The 16,310-nt window shown below is 42.4% G+C and overlaps 1 protein-coding gene across 1 annotated transcript in view; it reads right to left on the bottom strand.

The window, feature by feature from the left end:
- MGAT4B (alpha-1,3-mannosyl-glycoprotein 4-beta-N-acetylglucosaminyltransferase B) overlaps positions 1 to 16,310 on the bottom strand; it is a 75,555-nt gene that overhangs the window by 26,526 nt on the left and 32,719 nt on the right. The window contains exons 2-4 of the mRNA XM_081180760.1: positions 4,966 to 5,145; positions 3,472 to 3,612; positions 1,843 to 1,976 (exon numbers count right to left, since the gene is read on the bottom strand). Coding sequence (XP_081036886.1) covers positions 1,843 to 1,976; positions 3,472 to 3,612; positions 4,966 to 5,145 — 455 coding nt within the window. The remainder of the gene's footprint in view (positions 1 to 1,842; positions 1,977 to 3,471; positions 3,613 to 4,965; positions 5,146 to 16,310) is intronic.

The following is a 16,310-nucleotide window of genomic DNA, read 5'->3' as shown; positions in this document are numbered from 1 at the left end:
CTATCTCCTTAAAATTCTCACAAGATGCACACACACTGGCTAAAAGCTAAGACGGAGACATTAAAATGTGTTGTCTGCAGGCAAAGCATGCCAATCAAGCTCCTTAAAATTACTTGACATGCAATTTTTTTCATTGAATAATTTGTACAAAAAACAACATGTATCCAGGCAGTAAGAAAAGGACAGCATGAGTATCTTATCCAAAACAAGAAACAAAGGCACACAGAGGCTTTCCAGTGCATGCATGAAATGCAAGAGAGACTCAGACAGCCCTTGATACACTACAGATCAACTTAAGTGTAAAGGAAAAAAAATATGTGAAGCAGGCCCAACTTCCAGTCTTGGGGGGAAATTTGGGCAAGATGGTCTCAGTGGTCCCCTACTGGTGGCTGCCCCTCCCCCACCGTGGACAACTTAGTAGCTTGAGGGTAGACTGCCTGCCTATGTCTGCAGCAGTCAGTGAGTTAAAGCATGCTGCACAGATCTGGCACTCCATTTAGTGTACAGTGGTGCCGCGCAAGACGAAAAGAATTTGTTCCACGAGTCTTTTCGTCTTGCGATGTTTTTCGTCTTGCGAAGCATGGTCCGTCGCAACTGCGCCTCTTCAAGCGGCTTTTTAAAAAAAGCGCAAGACGTTTTCGTCTTGCGAAGCAAGCCCATAGGGAAATTCGTCTAGCGAAGCAACGCAAAAACGGAAAACCCTTTCGTCTAGCGAGTTTTTCGTCTTGCGAGGCATTCGTCTTGCGGGGCACTACTGTATTTGCCCTGCACTGTTCCTGTTGCCACATAGCTGAGCCACATAAGGTATGGTGGCAACAACATCAGCAGTGCCTCCTCCTGGGCTCCAGAGCTTCGCCATTTGCTGGAGTATATTCTGTACTGGGCCTGATGTGAAGCAGCCCTGAGTTCTCCTTTCTGCTAAGCAAAGTATCTCCCGTTTTAGAATAAGAAGCCATTTGCTCCTCAAGTGCAGCCATTTTCTTCTGCTTAATTGCAAAGTGGGAAGGAATTCCACATACAAAAATACCATCAATAAATGCTGAAAAAAGGAATCAGTAAAGGGGTCATTAAGGGCTGCTGTTCTCTTCGAAATAATTTGCTACTGAAGGCTATTTTTGCAGAAAGGATTTCTGGAAAGCAAGAAAAACTAATTTGTTTCAAGCTTGAGACAAATAATCCCAATGGGACTGCTACATGAAAAAAAACACACACACACAAACCCTGAGACAAAAAGTGGCCACAGCGGATTAATGTGCAAAGGTCATCCTAACTCTCAAATCCAGAAGCTGGTTATGATGTGAGGCATTTAGTACAGCAAAATGCATAGGCATTTTTTTCAGTTAAGGTTCTTTTTGGGATCTCTAGCAGGGGGTGGCAGCAAATGCCCAGGATCCTGAAAGAACACCCTGAAGGCAATTTTGTACCAGGCCCCTTTTTTAGAACAGCTGCCTAGCATTCTGCTGGAGCAAAGGTCAACAAGCCGAGTGCAATTTAAATTAAAGGGACATACACAAGTGCCTTCTTGGCAACAACCATGCAGCCTTCTGCTAACATATTGACCCTCTACAGCTGAGTGCATCCAAGCATTGTTTCACACTGGAAACAGCCCGCTGGGCCCCATTGGCGGGATGTGCCCGATGATCCTTGTCGGACAGCAGCCTGAGGTTAGACTTATCTCCCTGTGCCAAAGGAGAAGTTGGCCCGCAGCCATGTGGAGAGAGACATCCTGCTGTTTCATGACTACATGCAGGCTCCTGGATCAGCATCAAGTCCCTGTCAGATGGACAATAAAGGGATACGGAGTTATCAAAGCTGGATTCGGAGGTGAGGTGATAACTTTACCTCCGCAATCATGACAACAATGACAGAGTCTTCCTTTTCCTGCTGGTTGAGCTCTGAGATCAGAGAGTTTAGGGTATCTGTAAGATAGGAATGCACCTCCCGCTTGACACTAGGGATCCCCATCACTATCGATACTGTAAATGAGCAGAACAAAAATATAGTTAATTTAGCTTGCTAAAAAAAACACCACAGTTTCTCACGTCATACTTCACATCTCAAAGGAGCACAATTTCCTTTTCTACTTGTTTTTGGCAAAGTTCTCCATATATTCTGGATAATGAAGGTGGCTTGTCAAGAAGGACATCAAGAGCTTCATGGCAGGTCAAGGGCAAGACAGCAGGAAGATGGGCATAGTGCAAATGCACCAGTGGGCCAAATATGGCAATCCTGCCACTATGTTTGCACCAAACCAACCTCCCAGCCACCTTCTCCCTCCCACTCCTGGTAAGCAACAGTGACCCACATTCCAGAAAGCTAGCAAAGCAGTTCTGCACCACCCAGTAGCTGCTTCTGCTGGAGAATGAACTAATACCCTCAAACGAAATGTAGATGGATGTGTAGCAGTGGCCACCATGGCTGTCCTGGGATTGTAAGCTGGCAGAGAGTCCTTGTACACCATATTGCTTTTGACTGAGGAAGCAGAATCTGCCCTACATTGCTAGAACAAGACTTGGGGGGATCAAAAGTAGAGATTTAACTTAAGTACTTTACCTTCTGGAGGATTGGGTTTGTTCTAACAAAGGCTTAGCTAGATCCCCAAAAGACACTCTATACCTGGGACCCCACAATCTTTTTAGGCCAGTGTGCACACTTGCAAATCTAAGAAACTGTTGTGGGTACCATAAAATACCCATTTCACAGAAGAAAACCTGGTGATGCACATACATAAACGTCAAAACAACAACAACATAAAGGCAGGCATTCCCCTCCTTCCAAAAGAAAGGTAACTCCAGATCAAACAACCTCATCCTAAAATGAAACAACTAAATTAAAAACATTTTGAAAATTGAAGGGGCTTTGCAGACACCAGCAGGGGTACCTGAAGGTGCAGTGTGGGGATCCCTCCTTTATGCAGTAAAGCATTGTCTCTTAAAATAATATAGCACAGGCAATATACCCCTGAGACAGTTTCTGAATGGAAAGTACACAGCACTCGTGCTCAGCCTGGGCAGGTCATCTTGCCCATCTGTGCCACAAAGTGGTGTATAATGAGATAAGTGCAGAAGGAACAGTTCACATAACTGAAAGGAGAGACTCTAGCAAAGCAAACTGCCTGCCAGACCATTTCCAGGAGCTTCCTTCTGTCTCTGCTGCCTTGTGCACAGAAACAGAAAGAGAAGGACGGGAAGTTCATGTCCACACATGCCCTTGGCAGGTATAGGGAAGCTATTTTCCATGGAAGCACCATCTCAACTGTATCAGAAGCTGGCCACACAACCGGCTGGCTTCTCAAAAATGGCTACCACAGGAAGTGGCCTAGGTATGGCAGCAGCCGTTAACATATAAATCTTATGCATCCTTAGCTTGTCATTTGATAATTCCGTTAGGTCTGGGACAGGGTAGGCATGGGGGAAGAGTTGGAAGGGAAGTGGCCTAAAGAGCAACAAGAAACCCACGGCATCCACTTACCTCCGGTGCGTCCCTGTCCAACATGCACAGCCGGCTGCAGGCTGTTCTCCTTGGACAGCAAATGAGGCAAATGATGGAAGATGGTGGGGAGATGCAACACATTCTTGTTAGTGATATTCCAGAGTTTCAGTTTTGTTTCATCTGTTTGAGAAAAGAAAAGACGAATGTTCTGACATTTTCCCCAATGTTATAATGAGGAAGGAGGGAGACTGTTAATCTTGAAGGCATACCCACTTCATAGCACCATCTGGCCAGCTGAGATGATCACTTAACTTGGGTTAATCAGTCCAATTTTTTTCACTTGTACCCTATAATCCCATTAAGTTTAGCAGGAATTATTTAAGGCTCAAGACAGATAAGCACTCACCCAAGTCATTTGAGAGAAGAATAAAACTTAAAACAAACCTTTGGCAAAAAGGCCTAAATTTGCACCTGGTATTATTGTGCTTTTACCAAATCTCAAGGACCTAATTTTGCCCCTTTACTATGTACTAAATCTGTGCTATTTGTGGAGACTGAACACACTAGCGATCAGGAGTTCCAACAAGTCATTAAAAAATCACTTTGTTCAGGGTAGTAAAGTGTTGTTTAAAAGCAACTGTATTGAAACTTTTATTTTAAAAATGGTATTTATACTATACATCCATCTTGATTAAATTCATGATTTTTTATAAATAATGAAAAGGGGGGGGGAATCAACATTCTGCCCCTCTTAAGTGCTTATTCAATCACCACTAGGGAGCACTGAAGGCCATCTTCTGCAGGCTGCCTCTGCTACCAGTGTAGCCTATGAAGGAAAGAATGGGCTTTCACTGCAGAAGGAAGCAACATTTACAAGGCTGCCCAAAGCAGGAATGATGAACCTTTGGCTCTCCAGATGTTGTCAGGCTTCTCCTCCAGCTACCACAGCCAATGGTCAGGGAAGGTGGGAACTGTAATTCAACATACTTGGAGAGTCTCAGGTTCCCCATCCTTGGCCTATGGGAAGCTAGGATAATTGCAAAAGAAAGAAGCAGGCAGTCTGGCCATTTGAAAACACAACTGCGCAAGTGGGTGCGAGGAATGATATTTGCGGCAATTCATAAGGGACCAGACTCATAAGCAGGCGGAGACAAGTAACTCGGTTGCCAAAGTTTAAGCGCATAGAAGTATAACTTTCACAGAGATTTCACATACCATGTGACAGTAACTGGCAAGTTGAAGATGACTATGTTTTCACTGGATTTCCAACCTTTTTTTCATCATATTCACATCACATACATAGTGAGGATGTGATATAGGTGAAGGGAAATGTCTTAATGCCACTCACACCCGACCTACCAATATTATTTTCAGTCTTTATATGCTCAACAAAACATCCAAATGACCTGCTCCCTGTGGAAAGGCATGCCTGTCTATCTGGTGATCTGTGTGAATGCACACACTTCTGTGGAGAAGCTTCTTCTCTGCAGCTTCAGTGTATCATGAGCTCATCCTTGTTAAAGCCAGATTTACCAGATAAGCTGCTCCACGTCCGGTTTATATCCCTCAGGGCCTGCTTCTCAGAGATGGCTCGCTTTATCTCATCCAGGACTAGGTTCAGCTCCTTCGATCGCTTGAGGCTCTCCTGTTCTGCAGCATGCAAGCGGTCTCTTAACGCCAGGAACTCTCGCTGATAGATATCCACAACATCACCTGCACAAAAGAGAAAATGCTGATTATTATTATTTTGCTGAAAAAGGAAGGATTTCTGTAGTGCAGACAAATTGGTTCCATGTGGAGAGGGGGAGGCAGGGAAGAGGGAGACCCTCCTCCTCTTACTGGTTTGGAAGGGGGGGCACACTTTTGATTCAACTAGAAGTATATTACTCAGTTCAATATGCTCATTTGGGTCCTACACACCTCTAAACATTCGCACCTGCATTCATGGTTAATGCCTTTGGGCAGGAGTACAGATAAATTTAGAAGTAGCCGAGAGCAAAGTCACTGTTAAATGGTTTATATATAAACTGGATTCCTTCGAAAGTCACCTTGAGCTGGAAGCTTGCTATGCAATACATAGAATTGTCCGTTTTGTTAGAATACCTACTAAGGAAAACAGAGGGAAGCAGTGACTAGTTTCTTCTGCTTCACTGTGATCATATATGTAGAACAGCTAAGGGAGTAATTTGTTTGAAGTAGTATGTCAGAAATTGGCTCATACACACACATTGTAAGGTGGGAGGGGGAGGTTAGCCTACTGGCATGTCCACTGAGGATTTGCAAGTGAAAACAACAGGATGAGCATGTCATTTTTTACCATTCAAAGTAAGTGGATAAATACCACAGAGATCTATATCCTCCTCCCCATCCTCTGAGTTTTGTTTGCTTATGAGTTTTCATGTGTGGGCTAATCCACTGAACTTGGAGTAAGGTTACATTAGTGGATCTGTGCCCTGCCAAGCACATCCTGGCATTTTGAATAAGACTTCAAAAAACATTTCAGAAAATAACCAATGCTAACTAATTTGATATTCCTAATTTCCCAGGTGTTAAGTTCATGTTTTAACTATCCTGAGGAAGTGAACACCATTTTAAAACATGCCATTTAAGGAAACAGGGAGAACCTACTGTGTCATGGAAATACTGTTCTAGCTTGCCCTTTCAGACCCAGCAATTACAGGAAACGTCACTTTGAAAAACCAAAGGGTTTTTTTGTGTGTGGGGGTGTGTGGGGGTGTGCACGCCTCAGGACTATATTTGAAACCAGGAATGATAAACCAATCTTAAATTTAACCTCATCTCAAACATTCAAATGGGTATTTCACAATGCTAAGTGATGTTATTATTAATATTACTATAGCAACCAATGTTCCCGAGACCAGCCACCAGAAAGACACAAAAATAGCCTCACCACACATACACAAAACATGAAAAAAAAACCTCTCTGAATTGTTTCCCACACTACTGATGCATTGTGTACAAACTGGAATTCCAGCAGCAACCAATTTAAAGAGAATGGAAAAGTAATAAAAGGGCTAAATTAGAATTCCAGGCCAAAGGCTTTGTAATGAAAAAAAAAATGCATGAAGACTACAGGACCAGGATTCTTGCCACCATCACCTCATGGCCAGGTCAGGAGAGGCTCAAAAGTCAGATCTGCAAGGCACCTTTTCTCCAGCTGCATCCGAACTGCCAGCTGCTTCCGAACAGACCTGCATGAATAATTAAGGGAAGGATACAGGACCTCAGACTGCCCCCTTAGACAGATGGCACAAGGCAGCTCTTGGGAAAACAAAATCAATGGATGGAGCGAGTATTTAATTAGCAGGCTGTTAGGCAATTCCCTGAGTGTCCTATATGTAAACCATGCTTCTGATTAGCTAGAAGTACACTGCAGGCAAAGTCAAATTCATATTATTTTCAGCAGGACATACCCAGAAGGCAGTGATGGACAAGCAGCTGCTCCCCCAGCCCTGACTTTTATCTACCAAAGGCTTCTGGCTCAGTCCCTCCCTCCCTGTCTTAAAATCAGCGATGAGTGAAGACTGCAAGATGACCCTGTCCAGATCCTGCTGGCACAGAAATCAGAGATATTGCTCCTCCACAGAATTTACACTGATGGAGCACAAGAAGGCACTTGGGCAGAAATAAAGCTGTAGCAAAGGTTGTGATTTTTCACGGCAGATGTATGCTTGGCTTGCCCATTGCCAACTCACAAACTCACCAACAGAGTCATATTTCCAAGGTATTTGTTACCTGAGTGCAACAGTACAGCTACAGAACCATCAAATGGCATTTTATATTCTGCAGAAAATCTCTTAAAGCACCATTCTTGCGCTGTCTAAAGGGCAGCCTTTACATGATCCAACAATCTCTCTGTAAAGCCAAGCCCTTTCCTCCTTTGGACCCCACAAGCTGCAACAGATAACAACTGTTCAGAAGTGTCACAGGCAAGGCTTAAGAGAACAGGCCTTTCCAGGAGCAAGATGGGAAACTGAACTCCACACTAGTTGTAAGAATGAACATGGATCAACCTGTTCAGAGAACCAGAGTACTTTCAAGCCGACTACCAAAATAAAGGCCAAAGACACAATATGATGCAGAGACCCAGAACACAAAGTAGGGGGCAGGAACCTGCACCTAGACACGTGAGTAGGATTCAACAGAGTGCAAAAAGAAATGGTTCCTTGAATGCTGATGTTATTGATGGCTCTCCTGTCCCATCCCAGAGGATGTGCTCAGCTCAGAGCAAGGGAGGAAAAATTGTGGCAAGTCCAGCCTTTAAGCATTGTCTAAACATACCCATGTTATAATTCTGGATCAGCCCAGTGCAGTTAAGGAAAGCAAGGTGCAACTTAACTTTTGCTTCAAAAATATTTTATATAAAACCTGGAAGATGAATAGAATTCTCTATTCAGTAGTTTAAAAAGAAGCCAATTCCCCCATCACAGGTACAGTAGGAAGAGAAATGTCACTGATTATTGGTCATTAATGATCTGCCTGTTTCATCAGAGAGTGGCACTGCTCATTAACCTGCAAAGATGAGGCAACATCGGAGAGATTCCCTTTCATTAGCTGGAAATTTCAAATGTGAAACTGTATCTGGTTTTAATGCTTCTGATTTGTAAGGCTCAGAGCTACTTTGCTCCCAATTTCCTGTCTCTGTCTCTCCCCAAGCCCCAAACAATTTTAGCCTGTAAAGACAGAACAGGCAATTTATAAGTAGTCCCCTAGTTGTGAAAGATGATGATGATGATCATTATATTTATGCATACCCCACCTTTTTCCCTGATGGAACTCAAGGTCGCTTACAGATAAAATCAAGAATTGCTTAAAACATAGAGAAAGCTATCATTAAAAACAATTAAACATTAATAGAATTAAAACCAGATACATAAATAAAACCTGTTAAATAATGAAACAGCACAGCACCAGCCCTTTCATTAAACGCAATCAGTTCTCAACGGCTGTAAAAATCAGTTTTACAAAGGCTGTAAAAATATGATTCAGACAATGTCTCCCCCACCTACAAAAGTCAGAAAGAAACAAAGAAATGGCTAAAATCATCATTCTAAAAGTCAGAGGCAGGCCTTCTTATGAAATACTCTTAGTTTCCCCTAATCTGATTTTGAAATGTGGAGCAATCCTTAGCCTTCCTTAGGTCTCTCCCTATGAGGATATTAAAAGCATGCAAGTACTTTGGTGAAGGGCCATAGATCAGTGGAAGGGTCCCAAATTCAATATCTGGCATCTCCAGGTTGGGAGATGAAAGAAGTACCAACACCCCATGCTGTACACATGAGGAAGCAGACTATAGAGACACATTAAGAGATCAAGACTGAATCATTTGGGGTTCAGTTGTTTGCTACATATAACACTCATAGCAGTGATAGATGCATGAAAGACAGTCTCCCACATTTAACCACACACTCACCATATTGATGCCTGTCTGTTTAGATAAATACATACAAAATACATTGTATTAAATACAGTACATACAAATATTTAGCTTTTGTTTGTTTAAGGTAAGATGACAAGGTAAGATGACAATACTAACCAAATATATGGTAAGATATATTTGGTTAGATATATTTTGTTTGTTTAAGGTAAGATGACAAGGTAAGATGACAAGGTAAGATGACAATACTAACCAAATATATGGGGCAGGAAGCATGTTTCCTAGGAAACATAATGTAAATAACAGAAAATCAGTCTCAGTGCGACTCAGAATGGGATTGTTCTGAGGCCAAATGTGGAGAAAGTTTGAGGAAATGTGTTGTTGAGCAGGATTTCAGAAATAGTTTCCAACCTGATGCTGTAAATGATATGCCAGAATACAATGCTACAACCATAAAATAAACTAGTTTGAGAAATAGTTCATACATGCCAGCTCTATGCTGGAACACATCAGGCAAAGTATTTTGCCAGCTAATGAACAAACTGTACTGACTTGAAAACCTACACTTTGGGGTCTGTGCCAAGTTTTGCAACCTGGCACATTAGCTACTCAGCTTTTACTGCCTTGAATTTCAAAGCAAACACTGACCAAAATATCTACAGCCACAGCACCACTTGGCAAATGTATTACTGCTCTGAACCATTTACAAAACAATCCGGCAGAGCCTAGATGGATAGCACTTCAGTGGGATCAAGGAGAGAACCTGCCAAAGATGACAGAAATGCCCTTGAAATAAGTGCTTTAGGGTCCTGAAATCCAATAAATGTGCCTTTCCACTTCATGTAACAACCTGAAGAGATCCCAATAATTAGCTAGTTCAGGCGCAGCTTAATGGCTACCATCAAAAAATGGCTCCTGTGAAAATACTAAGAATTTCAGCTAATTATTAAAAACTTTCTAGACTAGTGTAAATATACTGAAAACTTGAAATAAAATAGGAATACATATCTGGGAAACATTTAATAAGAGACAAAAGCAGTGACTTACAAGGGATGACCATATTTACCAAATCCACTGCATGTTGCTATTTTTTTTAACAGAAAAAACATGTGTTTAAGATATCAGGAGCTGACTATAACAGCAGGCACCCCTTCATTTTTTCCTTTTCTCCCCTGGACTCTCCCCTTCTTTGCTGCAAATTTTTTGCACCCTTCTCCTGCCAGCTTAAAAATAAAAAAGCTCCCTTACAATTAGGATTTGAAAATAAGATTTGACCTTGGATAATATTTAAATGTGCATAGGGGCTGCAGCCACTATAACTATATAGATTTACTCACACGGCATCTAAATAATATTTATGCTACTCTATGAATTGGTATTATCATTACTGTCGCAGTATGTATCACTTGGGTTAGGGACCTGAGGCTGACAGTACCTCGCCAAAGACCACTCAATAGGTTCACACCTTAAGGAAGCAGTGACTAGTGAGGTGAGATGGAAAGCAATAAGCAGTTGCTGAGCAACAAATGAGAGTTACCAGTAAGTGTCTGTTGGCGGCAGCTGAGTCAGGAGGCTGCTCACACGGCACTGGGCAACCATGCTGCTGGCTGAATAGCTAGTTCTCTTGGACATGTTATATTTAGAATCACAGAATTGTAGAAAGGACCCTGAGCATCATCTAGTCCAGGGGTAGGCAACCTAAGGCCCGGGGGCCGGATGAGGCCCAATCAGGAATCAGCGTGTTTTTACATGAGTAGAATGTGTCTTTTTATTTAAAATGCATCTCTGGGTTATTTGTGTGGCATAGGAATTCATTCATTATTTTTCCCCCAAAATATAGTCCAGCCCCCCACATGGTCTGGGGGACGGTGGACCGGCCCACAGTTGAAAAATGTTGCTGACCCCTGATCTAGTCCAATCCCCTGCAATGCAGGAATCTCAGCTAGCTCATACATGACAGGCGGCCATCCAATCTCTGCTTAAAAACCTCCAAGGAAGGAGAGTCCGCCACCCTCGAGGGAGTCTGTTCTGCTTTCAAACTCCTCACCACCAGAAAGATCTTAGTAGGAATCTCATTTCTTGCAACTTGAACACACAATGATTTACCTGAATCATCTGCAACCTGAATTATGATGACATAATCCTTCTGAACTTAGAAAAAATGCAATCCGTGTCCAAATAATTCCATGAGGCTGCAATGTCATTCATAATCCAAATGGCACTTAACATGTGGCTCAGCATGCACCTTTAAAAGTTCTCATATACATCTAAATTCAAGCTTAGCCATGAGACACCCCTCCCCATTACACACCATGTTCACCCAAAGCTCTCAGTTAAAAAGTAAATGCTGCACGTCAGATTTTTTAAAAAATTGAGAAAACATAATAATAATAATAATAATTTTGCACATGATCATTCAGAAACCAGCTGATCCACATAGCTCAGTCTCTTGAAACGCTCATAAGACCAACACTAAAGCACCATACCATATGGTAAGGGAGGAACAGGAATCTTCCTGCAGTGAAACATCCTGTGTCTGGGGCCCAAGGCAGTTGCCAGGAGGAAGAGGCTTGCTGGAGCGCACAGCTGACAGATGCAACATTGTGATGGATAATAATCTGTGCCATCTCTGACCTGCTGTTTACAGAAATAAGGGGGCGATCTTATCACAAGTGCCTTCCAGTTTTCAGACAAGGGGATGGGGGGGGGGGAGAAAGCCCTTACGTAGGAAGATGTACGTGACTTCTTCTCTGAGAATATAAGGTTTCCACGCTGCCTTTTTGCGAAGCAAGCCTTCACAAGGCAGTTTATTTTTTACTTTTTAAGAGTAAACACAAAAGAGTGGAGTATGCCTGAGCTAATGTCAGAGTATGTCTGAGGCCTTTATAGCTGGTTCTGATGTTATGGTTAGGTCCAGTCAAAGACAACAATTGGATTGCGGTGCTCATCTCTCTTTTAGGCCAAGGGAGCCGGTGTTTGTCCACAGACAGCTTTCCAGGTCGTGTGGCCAGCATGACTAAACCGCTTCTGGCACAACAGGACACTGTGACGGAAACCAGAGTGCACGAAAATACTGTTTACCTTCCCACCACAGTGGTACCTGTTTATATACTTGCACTGGTGTGCTTTCAAAGTGCTAGGTTGGTAGGAGCTGGGACAGAGCAACGGGAGCTCATCCCATCGCGGGGATTCAAACCGCCAACCTGCAAGCTGACATTTTATTGCTTCTGCACTAATGTAAAATAATCCATTGTACCCATGTTAGAATAGCAGAATAGACCTGCCAACCCACCCCAATAGTCAGTATTTAAACCGATTACGGCTTCTATTCAAAGAAGTTTAGTACAGATGTGATGCCAGCCTAACCCTCAAGAGGTGATCCACAGCACCACACCGGTTTATGAGCTGTTCCCCACTCCTTTTCAGTCTTGGAGCTAATGATGGCTAGTATCGTGCCTGCACAAGTGCTTTTGTAGCACCCTACTTCTAACCTGGTTTGCAAACTGTCATTTGGTGCTAACTATGATTAGCGAAACGCTAGCGCAGTTGTAACATCAACCACAGTGCACTCCAAAACTGGAAGGGTATAGGAAATGACGATGCAAGGGGGCGGGGAGAGACGGCAAGGAGTCGGTTCAAGCTCACAGATGCCTATTCAGCTTTTTCCAACCTGGTGTCACCCAGATGTTTTGGGTGATTAGTTTATCTACTTTCATAAACCGCTAAGGGTTTTTCTTGCAATCAAGTGGTATAAAATTTTTGTGAAATAAATAAAATAAATACTCCCACCACCCCTGACCATTGGCTATGCTTGCTGGAGCTGATGGGAGTTGTAGTCCAACAATACCAGGCTGGAGAAGGCTAACCTAAGCCAGGGGTTCCCAAATTGTGGTCCATGAGCTTCATACAGGTGGTCCACAGCATGTGTGGAAAAAGCAATGAAAAATCCTACAGCATCTAGCACAGCACACTACAATTGCTACAACAGTCAGGAAAACCATTAACTGCTCCACCAAGACCCTTAGCAATTTCAAGTCGTCTGTGGGGTTGGGGGACGTTTGGCAACCACCAGCCTAAGCAATTGTCTGACAGCTTTAGGCCTTCACTAGGCCAATATTAGGAAAGCAGATCCACACAGTTTAAGGCTCTCCTCCCTTTTACTGTGGATTTTTGCTCTAAGCCCCCACCTACCCCCACCAGCAGAGCTACTTCATAAACAGACTAATTATTCAAGGCGTGCAGCACAAATAAAAGCTTTCTAAGCATTTTCTCTGTTCTGTACAAAACAGGAGTTTTGTTTTTGTTTCTATGTTCTCATTTGATTGGGGAATAAAACATGCTGGGAATAAACAACAGAACATATTATGGGGGAAGGGGGGCAGATAATCAACATCTAAAAATAACGTAATAGAAAGGATGGATTCCTAAGTTAATGAATGCCTGTTGGTTACCAAAAAGGAGAACATAAGCAATTCTGCATGGTGCAATGGTAATAGTCCTATTTTAAACAGTAAGTGTTCAGCATGACTCACTGCAATTGCTAAAAGAGTGGAGTTGTGAAACTGATGAGGACCCAGTGCTACTTCGGGCTGGAGGTGAAGGAAGATGTGTAGGATCTAATTAAGCATTCCAGAGATATATAAGAGATGGTTAAACCCAATGAACTATAGTTAACCAACACCATAGGAAAAGTCTTTTCATAAAGACATATGAGAAACAGCAAGGTTTAAATCCCACTTTCTACACAAATTTCAAATTAGAGCCAAGTTTTAAAATGAGGAGCTGACATTTGTGACTTGTTTAAAAGTCTCACTTCTCAGCTGCCCCTTAACTAATGTAAAATTAAAATTCTTGCTAATCTTCTATTTAAAAGCTACTGTACAGATCAGAAAGCATTTTTATTTTTGCAAACTACTGCACACCACTTGGCATCCTGCAGACTAATGAATTCACCAGACAACCATTAAAAATAGAAGGAAGGTTTTCAAAGAAGCAAAAATTCTTCCCTTTGCAACTTATCTATAATTGCGATTTCCCACGAGCAAAAAGTGCAATTCAATCATTTCAAAAAATCTCTTAATCAACATACACTAGAAAGTATTAAACAGATATAATTCCCCCTCACACAAAAAAATATTTCAGTACTTGTATATACTCTCAGATTAATAATTCAGTGCCATCTGAATTCTTGGTAATGCAGAGGTAAATTTAAAAGTTCAGTAATTATACTGATCCTACCAATCAGCTACAGCATCTAAGATACTTGAGTCTTCCGAGCAGTTTCAAATTAGCCAGAAAGAGAAAACATAAAGATTTGAAATTAGCATTCTTTGGCATACAAGTACAATCATAACCGACAAAATTCATAGACAAGTTTGCAAGTTTATATTTTCTCTTTTTTCCATAACCATTCCAATCTTGATGGGCAGTAAATTATGCCTTATTCTGAGTTTATAAGTGATGCTAGAAGCAACTTGCACACAATATGGAAATGCTTCTGTAGCAAAACACCATAATTATTTCACAACAAAGCAAAGTTGGCCAGTGTCAGACAGAGGCGGAGCTAGCTACTCTGGCACCCAGAGTGGCGCACATGCAGTGCACCCAGGAACAGGGCTAGCCATCTGATCTGCGAGCATCCCAGGGGGGGGCGGCCTGGCGATGTCACCCCCCTCAGGGATGGCACCCGGGGTGGACCGCACCCACCACACACCCCTTCCTCCACCAGTGGTGTCAGGAAGTCATAAAGGATGATATCAGATCCCGTATATCTGTACACTTACCACTAATAACAAAACATATGTTGTATATATTTTTCCATATTTATTATGCTATTTTTGTGATATACAAATGACCTGAGAAAACTTGGGATACTTGTTTGTATAATATTATTCTTGTTAAATAAACCCAATCAATCAATCAATCAATCAATAATTTTTTATTAAGGATTTTCTTAGGTTACAAAAGTACGTGTGGTCTCTATTTTCAGGTTTCCACAGATCAGTTTCATTCGATGTGAAACATAAATGTTGCATGCAGCATAAGGTTGGGGTAGAAGAGTGGTGCGGAGAGAGAAGGGGTGATAAACTTGCATTCTTTAACTTAGGGCATGTGTGAGGTTTTTTGTGTCAGTGTCACTTGGGTGGGTTCTCTTTCTATTCATTTATTAGTTTTCATGGGCAGTGAGAGAATGTTGAGTGGGGAGCTCAGGGCATGCTTGGTTGCCTTTAGTTGACTGCAGTGAGATGTGTTTTTGTGTGTGAGGAGGGGGAGGGGTGGTTGGGCCAAGCTAGCTATATTGATTCGTATGCTGTCAGTGGATTCTTGTTGTTGTCTTGTCCGGATTCATGTGTAAGAAAGGGGAGCCACACCAGGGTGAAGGCTTCCTCCTTTATTTGTCTCTGTGTCAGTTTCAGTCTGTTGGTTAGCTTTTCTAGTGATGCTGTTTCACGTACAATTTGGTACTAGTGGTCCAGGTTCACTCCTGACAGGTCTCTCCAGTGTCTAGCTACAGTGCTTCTGGTTGCTGAGAGTAGGTGGGTTATAAGCTCTTTATAGTGTGAGTGAGCGACTTGGAAAATATTCAATAGGGCCACTTCTGGGGTGCCTTGTTATTTTGCGTATTTCTTGTAGGACTGCCATCCAAAAGGGTTGGATTTGGGGGCAATCCCACTACATGTGGAGCTACATGCCTGTGGAGGTGCAGCCTCTCCAGGATTTTGGTGAGGTTCCTCGCCAAAATGAGAAACAGCAACACCAGTCAGTGCCAATTTCCATGGTGTTAGGTGCTATCTATAAGTAAGATTCAAAGAGAGTTCCCTACATTTGGCTGAGATGGATTTAAAGGGAGGTTTAGACCACATTTTAGTCCGTTGGGTAGGATTTATTTCGTAGCCTATGTCATGCTCCCATTGTTTTTTTGAATGTGTTGAGGGGGGTTGTGGGATTGTGAAGCAGCATTTTGTATATTGTGTATATTGTGGATACCATCCCCTTGCTGTGTCCCTCTGCTGCCAGGAGAAGGTTTTCAAAGGTGGTCAAGAGCCTAGTGACTGCTGTTTTTACTGCTGGGTTGTTAAGGAAGACGTGTAGTTGGTGGTGTGTTAGCTAGGGTATTTGGGTGTCCCCTAGTTTGTCTTGTATTTCTTGTGTTGATATGGGTTTGTTATTTTTATAGAAGTGTGTTAGGCGGTATAGGCCTTTGGCTTGCCAAGTTTTTATTTGGAAGTTTTGGGCTGCGTGCTGGAACAGTGGGTGATGAGCCAGGGGGGTCTGTGGGGATGGGTTTGGGGACAGTTTGCCTACTTTCTCCTTCCATGCTTTAAGCATGGACTTTGCAAACCTGCTTGGTATAAACTGCTCTTGAAGCCAGCTGGAAGACTACAGTTGGTGTATGATCAAGAAATGATATTTGGGATACAAAACAGAGTTTAAATTTTTACATTTTACAGTACCCAAAAATCTTAAAATTTGCTAGCAC

This window comes from Podarcis bocagei, assembly GCF_964188305.1.
Source record: "Podarcis bocagei genome assembly, chromosome: 2".
In the NCBI taxonomy this organism is placed as follows: Eukaryota; Metazoa; Chordata; class Lepidosauria; order Squamata; family Lacertidae; genus Podarcis; species Podarcis bocagei.
The sequence above is the reverse complement of the archived record's forward strand: the minus strand, read 5'-3'. Positions and strand labels throughout refer to the sequence as shown.